This window comes from Sarcophilus harrisii, chromosome 3 (genome assembly GCF_902635505.1).
Source record: "Sarcophilus harrisii chromosome 3, mSarHar1.11, whole genome shotgun sequence".
NCBI lineage: Eukaryota > Metazoa > Chordata > Mammalia > Dasyuromorphia > Dasyuridae > Sarcophilus > Sarcophilus harrisii.
Window position 1 is genome coordinate 402,057,107 of NC_045428.1, and position 15,186 is coordinate 402,072,292.

Genomic DNA, 15,186 nt, shown 5'->3' on the forward strand with positions numbered 1-15,186 from the left:
CTGTGTGAGATGAAAGTTATCAGTCATTTTAGCTTATTTCTAGGTAGTTATAAATTTTCTTTAGTTTATTTCCAGAAGATATGCAGATCTAAGGAATTTTTAAAAATCTCTCACTTTCTCTTGCTCACCCTTCCGAATGCCTCTGTTTAGAACATGAATAGATGAGTAGTTCTGGTAATGTTCTCTTAAAATGCTTCAACTTTGCTCTGTAAGTGGCTGCCCATTTTGGCATATTTGTGTTAACAATGAGCTAGAGTGAAGCTAATGAGAAGGTTATTTTGGGGCCTTGGAAACGGCAGTAAAGGAAAATGACAGTTCCCACAGAACCATAGGGTTACTGAAATAGAAAGATGGTGACTGGCCTCCCTCTATAGAAGCAGGAAAAGCAGGCTGCTGTGGACTGATGATCACACTTTGAGCTACTTGGTTTTCTTATTAGCATGCTCAGCCTCTTTGTGAACAAGTTTGCTTGCTGCCCTGGAGACAAGGACAAAAGAGCCCATTTAAATGAGACAAAGTGGTGGAGGTTTCTTATTGCAACTGCCCCTTTGCACCAGTCATCTGTATGGTTGACTTCATAGATGTCCCAGAATGAAGAAAGAAATGATGGCATGCCTTGGGGCAGCTGTCCCATGGGATGTAAACAAGGTCATCTGGAGCAGCAACGATAAAACTGGTATATAGACATCATCAGGGTAAAGAAACTTTGGTGAGGCACTGCCCAGTTTTATCCCTTCAGATTACAGCTGCGTGTGTGTTCATGTCTTTAAACCTCCTACTTGTTATAAGCTTCTTGAGGGGAGGGACTTTGCTTTTGGGTTTTTTTTGGGGGGGAGTTACAGTTAATATTTTGGGTTTTTCCCAATTACATATAAAAACAGTTTTCAACATTCATTTTTGAAAGGTTTTGAGCTTCAAATTTTGTTCCCTCCCTTTTTTCAATTTCCCCTTCCCAAGACAACAGGCAATGTAAGTTATACATGTGTAGTTATGTTAAAAATGGTTCCACATTAGCCATGTTGTAAAAGACAAATCAAGAACAAAAGGGAAAAATCATAAGCAAGAAAAAAAAAACAAAACAAAAGTAAAAATAGTATGCTTTGATCTGCATTCAGACTTCCTAGTTCTTTCTCTGGATGTGGATGCCTTTTTCTACCACGAGTCCCTTGGAAATCCTTGGAATTGTGTCTTAGATCATTGTATTGCTGAGATGCCAAGTCCATCATATTTGATCATCCCACAATACTGTTATTACTGTATATAATGTTTTCCTGGTTCTGCTCAATTCACTCAGCGTCAGTTTGTATAAGTCTTTCCAGGTTTTTCTGAAATCCCCACCTTCATTTCTTATAGCACAATAGTGTTCCATTACATGCATATGCCACAGTTTATTGAGCCATTCCCCAATTGATGGGCATCCTTTCAGTTTCCAATTTTTGCCATCATCAAAAGGATTGCTACAAACATTTTTGCATATGTGAGTTCTTCCCCCTTTTTTTTAATGATCTATTTAGATGCAGACCTAGTAGTGTTATTGTTGGATCAAAGGATATAACTGTACCGTTTTCCAGTCTTGTATCCTTAGAGCATAACATGGTACCAAGTTCAAAGAATCAAAGATTGAGGGCTAAAAGGGACCTTAAAAGGCATTGATCCCCTCATTTAAAAATGGGAAACTAAAGCTCAAAGAGAGTAAATGATCTGTTTGCCTAGAGTCACAGAAGTATTAGAATCTGTCTTTGAACTGAGGTGAATTCTATGTAGATGGTTAGAACCCACAAGCCCTCTGGGCTGTTTGGGGACCACAAGGAAAAAGTTATGAGATTGGTGATTCAGTAAGCTCTGCCTATACTTTTTGAGGCTTGACAAGATTTTTGACACATTCACCTGCTTGCCAATGGCTCTGTAATCATTGTGTCATTTCTTATACAGGAAAGCCCAGAGTCTTTGAATGAATCAATTTTCTCTTGCATCTCAGATGCAGATTGTTGTTGAATTTCAGTTCTGTTTACCTCTTTCACCCTGCATATTTTAGTGCCACTGAGAAAAAAACTACTAGTTGAGTTTCTGATATGCCCAAGTCAATCTGCATATTTCTTTCAATCTCTTCTGGGTCTGTCTGTTTGTCCTGTCACAGGCTAGCCTTGGTCCCTTTGTCAAATGTCACAATAGATTGGCTAAAGCTGAAAGGAGGAAATCCATATATGGTACTGATAGTAAGCAGAGTTCCTTGATGTAAAAAATAACAAGGACTTTTTTTTTTTTTTAATTGAGGTGCCTTTTTTTGGCTGTTAGAATTTTGTTACCCTCAGGCCTTGTAGCAATAGCTGATCTTATGATCCAGTTCCCCAGTTCTACTTACTGCTGTCTTTAAAATGAACAGCAAAATGAAATTATTTCCCTTTTTCTTCCTTCTCCTCTCCTTACCCCTTTTAGACAGGTCCTATTCCAAAGAAAGTTTTAAAAGTATACACTTGGCAATTTAAGATAAGGGTGTGGAAAACTGTAATTTTTTTCATCCCTTGAAAGCATTTCTAGTCTCTTAAGTCATAGCTGGTTAGCCAAGAAATATGATGGTTACTAAGCTCAGTAACACAAACAACTGTTTCATTTTAAATCAGCCTTGAAAATAGCCAGCTACCTTGGGCAAGCTATTATTTGTATCAGGCAAATAATAAAGAATTTTGCTTCATCTTGCCATTTGATTAGCCTATATGGAGGTGGTGAGTTAATGAAAAATTTCTGTGGACTAATAAATTTGGGATATTTTTTTGGCAAGGCTGTTAAAATGCTTAAAATTATCACATAGGACACACTTCAGAAATTTGCTTTCATTGTAATAACCTTTAACAGGTTGTGGTGTTTTGGGGGGTTGGTTTGTTTTTTTTTTTTTTTTTTTTTAGTCTGAAAACTTTATCAGTGATTCCTAGACACTTGGAAATTTCCAACTTTAAGAGCTGAGTTATTTGCGTAATCAGTGAGCAAAAATAACCTTAAATTGCTTTTTGTTACATAGCAACTTAGAATAAATTTTCATAATTCATATTAATCATATCATATATGTGTCAGAGGCATAAATGGTTTAATACATTTTCTTGTTTGTGATATTCAATGTGATTCAGAATGAATTCTGAATATTTATAATTGGCTAGTATGTGTCATATACCTTCTTACCCTCGGCAGTGTGTGAATAATTGAAAAGTTGCTTCATTCTGCCATGGTTAAAAAGGATTGCTGCATCTCTTTCTCTGCCATCAGCAACCATACGGCAATTAACTCAAGAGTTTGTAACCCCAGTAGAGTAAACAGCCATGCTCCAGCAAGGAAATTTCTAATATCATTAGCATACCTGGTTAGAAGGTCAGAGAGACAATGCTGAAGAAAAGACAGGGTTTTTTTTTTGTTTTTTTTTAAATCATTATTGGACTGAGTTCAGGGTAATCCTGAACAGTTGTTTAGATAAACAACTGTCTGAAAATCCACCTGTGCAAAGGGAATTAACCCTTCCACAATCTAGGTATCCTCAACAATACCCATCTTTCAGGGAACTAAACTATGCCCTGGAAATATCTGTTGTCCTGATATTATTGCATCATGTTGATTAGTCCAGTGTCTACCTCCTACCAATTGCTTTTACTTGATTACAGAATTCCCAGCTGTTGTGTGAGTATAATGACCAAGCTTAACTCCAGTGAAGAGATAGGGGAAAAAAGTCCATCTCCTTTGCTTCTTTGTAGAAATAAGGGGCTGTGGGTTTGGAATGTTGCCTATGATATTGTCAGATTTTATTGTGTTTGTTTTGCTATACGGCTTTTTATTCTCTTTCTTTTTTTTATTCTTTGTTATGAGAAATGGCTCTCTGAATTTGGAGGGGAGAGGTTCCATTCAGAAATAAAAATTATATAAAGTAAGTCAATAAAATCTCAATAAAAATTAATTTTCAAAAAACTCCCAGTATTGACAGAAATTGACAGGAGCTGTAATAGATAATACAGCTTTAAAAAGAAACCTTTCCAATTCATTAACCCTGACCAGACCTCTGTCCCCACTGAACTCTAATCCCAAATTATATTCTCAATGCTTCTGCTATGCAGTGGCGTCTCTCCTTTATGGTTTATACACTGACTAATTCAAATAATGCAAATTGCATGAATTCTGGATTCTCATGTTTTGCTTTTGTCCATTTGCATGATTATATTTCAGAATACCTTTTTGGTACTAGATTTTATGAGTTAAAAGCAATTGACATTAAATTTATAATTTGTTTAAGGCTAATCTGAATCTGTTGATTCAGAAGGCATGGTAAAGTTTTAATTTAGTTTAATGCTTCATAATTTAGGGATGAGGATAGGAATAGCATAACTAAAATAATGTGTTGATTGGTTTTAGGGGTTAAGTTGTGATTTTCTTCTTCTCCTGCCCCTCCCCCATTACTTAATGTTTCCTTTGAATTCATGCACAATTTTTTTCTTTTCTTCTCCTATCCTAATCTTTGAGTGGATTAACTATTGAAAAGTGAAAATATTTAAATAAACAATTTCTGGCACTCATTTATGTACATTTCTCATTTTTGAAACCACAGTTCCGGCTTTAACAAATTTTTGCCATTTTGATATTATTAGTATTTTGTGATAATTATGAAGGATGACATTAAATTTTGATATTTCATGAACTTGAAGAGGAAATTGTGGTAACACATTTAACATCTAAATCAAATTAGCTGTGTTCTTGGAATCTCTGCTGAACATTAATTTTCTTTATAATTCAAAACTGAAAGTAAAAGCAATAATGAAATGTGTCTAAAAGAATATGCCTTTAGAAAATTTGCAACTCAAATTTTTTTTAAATGAATGTTTAAAATTACCTTTACGTGTAACTGGGAAAAAAAAATTTTTAAGTGTGTTTTAATGATTTAAAGAACTGGCAGAACACAGAAGAGTAAATCAGGTTATTCATTGTAGCTTATCCAAAGCAATGCATAGTTAACAAGGTTATTGACATTTAACCACTACACTTATTAATTAGTTGGCTTATTGATATTTCAGAGTCTTCTTAAGTAGGGAATCCTACTTTCATTCATCAAACCCTTTCAAGTCCTTAGATTTAGCTACTTGATTACTTACTTAATTACCTCTCTGCTTAGTTCTGGGAAATTTCTGAGGAAAGCAGTTTATCCTTAGATTGGAACTTTTTTATTATCAGTCTGAGAGTCTGTCCCTAGCATGAAATAGATTTATTGGGAGTTATTTGGGGAATGAGGAAAAAAGGCAAAATGCAGAATGTAGATTGATTTCTAATTCCTTTTTGAGTCAATTATTTTCTTTAAGTTTCTAATATATCAAGTATAGTAATGAAAAGTTAAGTCTTGAAATATTCTAGAAACAAAGATATTTAATTTGGAGAACCTTCATAAAGAAGATCCCATTTCTTAGGGTCAATATGGGAATTAACTCTGATAATATGTAGGATTTAAACATACCTTGAATCTGGTATTCATAAGATAATGTTTTAGACCTTGGATCACTTCTTAAAGCTTAAATTCAGAAGAGTATATTGGCTTTAGAACATTTCCTGAAACTGTTGCAATTTTATCTTGATAGGAAGTAATTTTGGGATCATACGAAAGGAACTCATTATAGATAGTTTTCTTCCTTCAGGATAAGCTATAAGATGTAAAGAAAAGAACATTCATTTTAGTCAGAACACCTGAGTTTGAATGCTATTAATTATCAGTGTGTCTTTGAGTAAGTCATTTAATTTCTCAGGATTTCATTTCCCTCATCTATAAAAAATGAAGGGGTTGCATTAGATGATCTCTGAAGACCGTTATACAGATTATCTAAAACTTTTAGTGCACTTTTGAATTTTTAAAATTTAGGGAATAATCTCTAGTTCTTGGCCTGAGCAAGAAGCAGATCAGCTTAGCTCAATCATATCTACTCTAGCAAAATCTAGAAATTCACATCAAACATCAAGAAATCCAATAAGAAACTACATTGAGTGACTTCTTCCATGCTAGAACTGTGCAAACAGTAAGCTAGAAGCCTAAAGGCAATAGGAAAGGAGACTGTCAACATGACCAGGACCAAAGTTGGTAAACAAACCCAGCCTTCTAGCATTACTAAAAGACATTCAAGGTTCTGTGCTAATAGGGTTTTCCATTTCTTCCCCTCCCCAAAGAAAGTCCTAAAGAGGTCATGGAGGAACAAGGGCCCAGTCTAGGGACCTTGAAAGCTCTGGAGAATAGCAGTAACATAATCAAAGGGATAGATGACTTTAGAGAATCCTAGGTAACTGATGCAGAGTGAAAAGAACAGAAACAGAACAATTTATAAAGTAACAATAGCACGATAAAGACAGTTTTGAAAGACTTAAGAATTATGATCAATGCAATGCCCAACATTGTCTTACCTACTCCTGACAGAGATGTGATAGACTCAAAGTGTAGAAAGAAGTATATATTTTTAAACAGGACTGTTATGTAGATTCAATGTGCTTGACTATGTATTTGTTGCAGTATTGTTCTTGTTTTATTTTATTTTTCTTCCTTTTCTTCTCTCTTGGCTTTTAATTGAGGAGGAAGTATCAGATAGCAAAGAGGCTAGTAATTATGATGCCCAAAAAAAGTCAAAAGGAAGTATAGATGAGCAGAACTCTTTTGAAAATAATGCATGGAATTTTAATATATTTTTAAAGAGCAATAGCTTTGAAACACAGATTATTATTTTATATACAGACCTTTTTATGTTTATATATTGCACACACACACATACACATACATATATGGAAATACTCTTTTTGATGTTTAATGTTTGAATTTAACAAATTTTAAGTTATGTACAACTTTAATCATGTAATTTTACAGTGATATAAAAAGTAAAAATTGAAAGGAAAACAAAAGAAAATCTTGAAGAAAACCGAGTAGAACCATATGCCATGCAGAGTTACATATCAGGTTCCTTGGAACAACATCCTAAGGATGGAGGACCTTCAAATCTATGAAGAAAATGAAATGTGCTTGATGGTGTATTCAAAAGTACTTTAGGGGCAGTTTGGTAACACAGTGGATAGAACACCAGCCCTGAAGTCAGGAGGACCCGAGTTCAAATCTGGTCTCAGACACTTAACACTTCCTGGCAGTGTGACCCTAGGCAAGTCACTTAACCCCAATTGCCTCAGAAAAAAAAAAAAAGGTACTTTAAAACCCCAGCCTCAAATGCTGAGTGTTTCCATTAGGTGTAACTGGATTAAGATTTGACAAAGGCTAGAATGAGTGAAGAGACACTTCCAAAAGAAAATAAGAATTAGAAAATGTCTTTCAGTTATTTGAAGGGTTTGGGCCATGAAAAGAGATCTCAACTTAATCTTCTTGTCTCTAGAAGGTGCTATTGGGACCAGTGGTAGGCATTATAGGAAACCTGATTTTGACTTACTATAAGGAAGGATTTCAAAGAGTCTGTTTTTAAAACATCTCTGTCTCTTCAGATAGAGAAAAGGTAAATTTGTGTTCTTTGGAGGAAAAATTACTTTAAATGAAAAATTTTAAAATCAGGTGGGCCGCCATGAAAAGTAATGAATTCTCTATCCCTGAAGAGCTTCATGCAGAATCTAGAATGATTACTATTTGTCAGGGATGTTAAAAAGACAATTCATTTTTCAGTTAGGGGCTGAACTAGATGTCTTCTAAGAATCTTTCTTAAGTTCTCATGATGCAATGAATCAAGCCATGCCACAAATCTCAGAATACTTTGTCATGACCACAGGTAAAAAGGTATGCTAGAGAGAATTCTAATATGAATAACCTCTGTTCTCATATTTTTTTCCTATCCTTCAGTCTCTGTTAAGGAGAGCTTTGCATTTAAAAAAAAAAAATGTATTAAAACTCCATTTGTAACCTTACGGAAAATGTCTTTTTCTGAATTATAGATTTATATAAGTATATAAGATATTCATGAAAATATATTTATTAAGGAGTTGATTCAAGGTGTAAATTAAGAAAAGGCATTTGTTATGATGTACTCTGTATTTTTAAGGCCTTGGACTGTGAATATATAAGGTAAATAAAGAGAAGTTAAACATAAAACACATCAAAAGTCTATATTTTAAATTTGGATTGTTTTTAAGCTTTAAAAAAATTGTTTTTAAATACTGCATATAAAATGATTGTCACAATGAATAACATGAATAATATACTAAATGCAGATTTCATAAATTTTTTTTTTCTTTTAGTCAAATATGAAAGTCAAGCCAGTAAATATTGGAATAATTTTTACAAGACTCATAAGAATAAATTTTTCAAGGATCGTAATTGGCTATTGAGGGAATTTCCTGAAATTCTTCCTTTTGGACTACAAACTAAAGAAGAAAAGGGAAAATTGTCTTGGGATCATGTAAAAACTAATGCTACAGACTCTTTCTCAAAAATACACTGCCCAGCCCTGCCTAAAGGAGTGGAATCTTGTAAAAATGATTCTGTTGGTGATTGTGCCTACAGCCAGAGTGAAATAAGTTCTGGTGACAACCAACACACTAAAAAGAAGAGAAGAGAGGCTGCAAAGACCCAGTTGTTTCCTGGTAGCCATGCTACTTTCAGGATTCTAGAGGTATTGTATGTAGTAGAGAAAATGTGGGCAGAACACCTCAGAGACTGAGTGACCTTAAAGTGGACAGTCTGTATAATTTTCTTCAGTCTCCCCTGGTTTGCAATTAGTAATTCCAAGCCCATAGGCAAATGAAAAAAGAAAAAAGAATTAAAACTGGTGAGCATGAACTGGTTCCAGACTGAAGTGCCTAAAGAAATCTACATGAATTATGGAAGGGAGTAGAATCAGTACCCAATAGCATGTGGCTATTGTCTCCAGTGATGCAGTTTGCAATCTAGTGTTCCTGGCTAAATTTTCTCTTAAGCTATTTCTTACACTAATTGTATTTAGGTGGATGAAGGTGTGACAGCTCTAGGATGACTGTTTCTTGAGGTAATGGTATGCTATTCAGTCCATGCAAAAGCCCCTATTCCTGTTGTGCTTTAAAGCCCAAAGTTTCTTCCTACTAGTTATTTAGTGAAGTTATTAGTGTAATCACTTTGCAGTTGGGAAAGCTGAGGCAACAGCTTTCACACATCACAAAATTAATAAAATATTAGCACGAGTTTGGCATTAGAGTAATGAAAGTCAGAAACAATTCCTAATTGATAAATATTTGGGCAGGGGAGACATTGGCTGTACTGTTCTGATTTTTATTCTCCTCCCTTTTTTTTAATTTCAGGTTGGCTGTGGTGCTGGAAATAGTGTTTTCCCCATTCTGAATGCTCTGAAGTGAGTATTAGATATTCCATTATAGGCTATTGGGAAAATTATAAAAAGCTGTAGTCTTGTAAATGGTATTTAGTGTCTACACTTGTCAGTGAAAGCTGACTGAAACAAAGTAGCCAGCAGAAGAAAGAATTGTCTTAGGTCCAGCTCATATGTAGTAAGATATCACCTGAAAATATTGCTGAACAACTGTTCATTTCCCCTTAGAAAATTGCCATAATTTCTTGTTATTGAATCATTTTAGTCGTGTCTGACTCTTCATGACCCTATTTGAGGTTTTATTGGCACAGTTTTGCCATTTACTTCTCTAAATCATTTTATAGATGAGGAAACTGAGGCAGACATGGTTGAGTGACTTGCCCAGGATCACACGGAAGCTACTAAGTGTCTAGAGCCCAATTTGAACTGAGGAAGATGAGTTTTCTTTACTCATGTCATTATTTATAGTTATTTTTTTTAACTTTATTTTTTTATAATAACTTTTTATTGACATATTTATGGTTATTTAAAGCAACAAGGAAGTCTGTGTGTGTGTGTGTGTGTGTGTGTGTGTGTGTGTGTATTTAACCATGTGTGCACTTACCAGAATGATACAATTGAAATCATAGGACATAAAATCTAAGAATTAGCAAGAAATCAAGATGTCATTCAGCCTTTTTCTCCCATATTTTATAGTTAAGGAAACTAAGGCCATGGAAGGTAAGGGGTTTGATTATAATCACACAGTAGAATTTGGGCAGAACTGGCACCTGCCAGCTTTTGGCTCCTAGTAAAGAATTTTTTTTTACTCCCAGAACATCACAATGATTACTTTCAATTCCTTTGGAAAGGAAATCACTTTTTAAGAGTAAAGATGTACTTACTAGTTAATACATAAAAATAGTTCACATTTCTAATAATGCTTTTAAGGTAAGGTCTCCAAAGGGCTCACTTCACAACAGTCCTGTAAGGGAGATAGTGAGGTAATTATGATGTTCATTTTTCCAGCGAAAAAGGAAAGGCATAGAGAGGCTGCATGACCTACCTAGTATCACATGGCTAAGAAAGGTCAGAATCAGGATTCAAACCTAAATCTCTTGATTCCAAATTCAGCTCTATTTCCACTAAAATATACTGCTTTTTCAGAGAATTTGGATTTATACCCCCCACACACACCCCATTCCCCACACACGGGCACACATGTACACAAACACCCCTAAGATACCATTTCAGAACTGCAGTGGAAAGTATACTTAGAGGACCTAGCTTAAATCCCACCTTTGTTACTCTCTGCCTTTGTCACTTAGGTCACATCACTTTGTGACAAGCCTTTTTGGCTCCTTAAATAGAGGACTGGATCAGCTGGTTGCTGAGGGCCTTTTCAGCTCACCTGCTGTGATCTTATGATCTTATTCATAGGGTGTTTTAATGAATATTTTTACTAAATGACTTGGACTGGAAGGTGAGAAAAATAAGACACAATAGTATGGAAACTGACTTGACTCAGACATTCTTTACCTGATCTGTCCCTTCTTATTCATATACCTGTCCTCTTGAATGTTTTTTCCCAGGATAAAGAAAACACAGGGGCTTCCAAATTACTTCCTTTTAGTCTTCCAGATACTATTCTTAAAGGAACAGAACTTTGGACCTATTGTTTTTTGGTGGCCAAACATAGCTTGCTATTGATAGGCAGTAGGCAGGTGTAAATATCACTAGATATTTGACTATACTCCTATTTGACTCTTCCCTAAACCTCTAGAATAAAGATTTCCTTATCCCCATGTTATCTTCAGAGTGATCTTTTCTTCTTTCTGAGGTCATGATAGGAGGGCTCTGCAGTCCTATGTAAGGACTATGAGTTTGAAAAGTAGAGTGGTAAATTTATTTCCACAAAAATAGCATCATGCCTCTGGGCAGTAAACACAAACACATCTATATGACTTATTAACTATTATTTATATAGTACTCTGTGATTTTTCTTGGCTTATATTTTTATTTACTTTTGCCAGTCTTAATGCTATGAGCTAGATTAGAAGCTTCCTGAGAGCAGGAGTCTTCTTTCAGACTTCTTTTAATCTTCTACAGTCTAGCACAATGTGTAATAGGTACTTAATAAATATTTGTTGATTGATAACTTCTAAGTTGATGGTGGTTTCTATTTGATAATCTTTCTAACATTTAATAAATAATTGTTTTTAAATAATTGAAAATCCTTTTCTCTTTAGTCTCTGAACCCTTGCTTCTTGGCAACTTTTTTCCCCTGAGGATACATACCCACATATTGGGAACTATTGTTACCCACTGAACTGAGATGATGAATTTATTTTCAAGAGAGTCAGTTTAGTGCATTTCAAAGGGAGGAGCAGATATGCATTTTTTCCCCTTAGAATTGAATTTTATTGTTTGTGGAATTGAGGTTTAAAACCTTGAATTATGTACTTATTCACTACTTTGCAGTTAGAGACTACCTTACTGTAATTAGCCTGTGGAAGGAAGAAGTCAGATCATTCTCCAGATTTTATTTCTTAAACCCCCTACTAGGAGAGTGCCCCACATCATGGTAGATTCTAGTGATATTTACACCTGCCTGCTGGGAACAGGGCCAAGGCTGTCGCCTGATTTCACAAAATGCCACAGAAAGCCATTGGGTAGTCATAAGTTTTAAACATAAGCTGCTGATGTAAGAGGGAATTATTCAGTAGCCTTCCTGGTGAAATAAAAGTATCCTTTCCCTTGGCCCACACACTGTTCTGGTCTGCATTGTTGCCTGTGCAGTAAAGACTGAAGGAATCTTACATGACAGAAGGCAAAGGTTAATTCATTTCAGTTCAGTGTAGTTCAACAAACATTTGTTGATCACCTTCTATAAGCATGTCTGCTGGTAGATATAAAAAGACATCACAGGAGCAAATGCCTGGAGCTACAAGGAACATCTAAGGTCAGCTTGATGAGGTTTCGGTTTTGGGGTTCCCTTTAATAGGGAACCAAATGATAAGGTCTAGATTTAGGGAACTATTATGAGATTGGGTTTCTGGTGGTCAGGGAATTAAATGATAAGATCAGTGGCAGGTTTGGAGTTCAGGGAACCAAATGGAGAGGTTTGGCTCCCTTGCACCCCTTGGGATTTGGTGCAGAGGTAGGGAGTTTGGGGGATTCCCCTTCTGGCTGCGCAGAGATTCTCTGTAAAAGAATTTACAGACCCAAAAACCTAGATTGATAAAAGATGTTTATTATGGGGATTGGGAAGTAAGGTTAGAAATCCTGACAGAGAGGCATAAAGTCTAGAGAGGCATGAAGTCTGGATAGGGAAATAGATTGAGAGTAAAGCAAGGATAACACTGGAAAAGAATATTATTCCAGCGGGCAGAGATTCCTTGGCATAGCATGGCATAGCCTAGCATGTTTAGAACCTCTGCAAAGAGAGGATTTTAGTTTGGCTCTTTTATAATAGGAGCTTTGGCTACAAGCTGAAGGGGGCTCTTGGGTGGAGTTCTACAAGTTGGGTTTCAGCTTGGGCTGGAATTTGAATAGAATGAGTTTCTTGAATAGAGTTGGAATTCTTTTGCTAGATAACTGAGTAAAACTGTCTTGTTTCCCTTGGGCGAGGTCCCTCACTGAGGCAGAGTTGAAGGAGATTTTCTCCTTCAAGGAGTTTTAGAATTTCAGGGTCCCTTCTTCAAGCTCTTCCAGTGCTCTCACAAAACCGAAGCCTAGAGAAGTTAAGTAACTTATCCATCAATCACACAAGTAAGAAGTAACAGAACTGTGATTGGAATCCAGATCCTGTGGTGCTAAAGCTAGCACTTCTTTTTTAGTTCCTCTTGGATGGGAAATAAGTCTTGATAGTCTGAAAAGGGAAAGTCAGTAACAACAGCAAGAAAAATTAGTTGGAATGGGGGATGGACAAAGGGAGTCCCTTTGCAATCGCAAGAATCAGGATGTAAGAAATTTGGGGAGAAAGAGGTCACTTCCATCTGGATGATCAGGAAGTCTTTCTTAAAAGGCTACCATTTCAGTTGGCCTTTGAAAGAAGAGCAGGAACATCAGTAGAGATAATGAAATAAATCCATTCTAGGCTCAGGGGATAATACAAACAGAGACCTGGAATAGGAGATGGCAAGACATGAGCAATAATAGTAGTATGCATATGTGCATGTCCGTGTGTGTGTTCATATATGCATGTACATCATACATGTGTACTATATGTACATGAATATATGCATAAGTTTATGTATATACATATTAAGGGGTATGTGTGTTTGTGTAGTCTGTATTTAAAATAGATGTTTAAATATGTCATATAAGGTATATTTATATTAAAGGCAGGGAGAGGAGAGGTGCACACACAAACATACACATCTCTTCAGATTTGCAAAACATTTTCCTCACAACAATTCTATGAGATAAGTATTATTATTCCCTCACTTTAAAAAATGTTTTATCAGTAAACAAATATTAAAGATTTACCATACACTGCAAGAAAATATTTTCTAGATAACATTTTGATTTTTTACAATAAACATTCCCTAACACCTTATTATATGTACATATTTTAAAAAAATGTTTAAGAAAAGAGAAGAATGGTTTTCAGCATCATTATTCATTGTAATTTATATGAATTATGTTGTCTTCATTTATATTGTTGTAGTCATTGTGTGTGTTCTCTTGGTTGTGATTTCTTTGTTTTATATCATTTCATATATGGCATCCTATGTTACTCTGAATTCTTCATACTTGTCATCCCTTATAATGTTAAAAATAGTATAGTAAGGTGGCAATGGATAGAGTGCCAGGCCTGGAGTCAGGAAGACTCATCTTCCTGAGACCAAATCTAGCCTCAGACATTTATTAGCTGTGTGACCCTGGGCAAGTCACTTAACCCAATTTGCTTCAGTTTCTTCATCTGTGAAATGAGATAGAGTAGGAAATGGCAAGCCACTCCAGTATCTTTGCTAAGAAAACCCCATATGGGGTCATGAAGAATTGGACATGACTAAAAAACAACTGAACAACAAAATAATGTAAATAGGTAATTAATATACTTAATTATATATATATATATATAATTAAGTATATTAATTACATATATATATATATATGTATCTAAATACTTAGATTTGATCAGCCATTTCCTAATCACAGCACCTACTCTGTTCGCAGTATTTTTGTTTTCTTGTTTGCTTTAAATATTGTTGTCAATGTTTTATTAAATTTATTAAAAATGGGACCTTTTTTCTTATTATTGACCTCCTTGGAGTATTTTTCCAGTAATGGTATCAGTGGATTAAATGGGATGAACATTTAGTGATTTTTCTCAAGTAACTTCAAATTATTTTCCAGAAAGGGTGGAGCAATTCATAGCTCCATCATCAGCATATTAATGTGCTTGGCTCCCCACAAACCTCTCTATTATCAACTGTTTGCTTCTTTGATCTCTGCCATTTTTTTAACCACAAGAAATATAATAGATGTCAGGTGATAACTGAAGCCATAGAGATGAATAAAATCACTAGGAGAGGAAAAAAAAGAGGCCCAAGGACAGTATCTAGGGTTTTTTTGGAGGGAAATAAGAATGAAGAATCAATAAAAGATAAAAGAAAGCTAGAGAAGAAATTGGAGAGTTAAGATAGGAAGAATATACTGCAGTATCACTCAAACCAAGATAAGAAAGGATAATGTTGGCTCGTCCATCAATCATATCTACCTGCAAAAAGGGTAAAGAGGGATAAAGACAGAAAAGTTTAGATCAGTGGTTTGCAACCTGAAACCAGTGGAATACTGCTTTGAAAAGGTGTCTACAAATTCATATGCTAATAAATAAATAAGGAAGCATATCTTTTGTTCAATGAGTAAATATATCTCAGAATATGTATTACTATTTTTAAAACGTTTA

The 15,186-nt window shown here is 35.1% G+C and overlaps 1 protein-coding gene and 1 long non-coding RNA gene across 4 annotated transcripts in view; one reads left to right on the forward strand and one right to left on the reverse strand.

Moving 5' to 3' along the window:
- The window catches only part of METTL8 (methyltransferase like 8), a 117,730-nt gene that overhangs the window by 75,572 nt on the left and 26,972 nt on the right, over positions 1–15,186 (forward strand). For all 3 annotated transcript variants that reach the window (XM_023499283.2, XM_023499284.2, XM_003763963.4), the window contains exons 4-5: positions 8,230–8,603; positions 9,265–9,314. In XM_023499283.2, coding sequence (XP_023355051.1) covers positions 8,230–8,603; positions 9,265–9,314 — 424 coding nt within the window. The remainder of the gene's footprint in view (positions 1–8,229; positions 8,604–9,264; positions 9,315–15,186) is intronic.
- Positions 1–15,186, reverse strand: part of LOC116422446 — a 28,056-nt gene that overhangs the window by 10,793 nt on the left and 2,077 nt on the right. Inside the window, exon 2 of the long non-coding RNA XR_004233090.1 lies at positions 5,480–5,663. This is a non-coding gene — a long non-coding RNA (uncharacterized LOC116422446). The remainder of the gene's footprint in view (positions 1–5,479; positions 5,664–15,186) is intronic.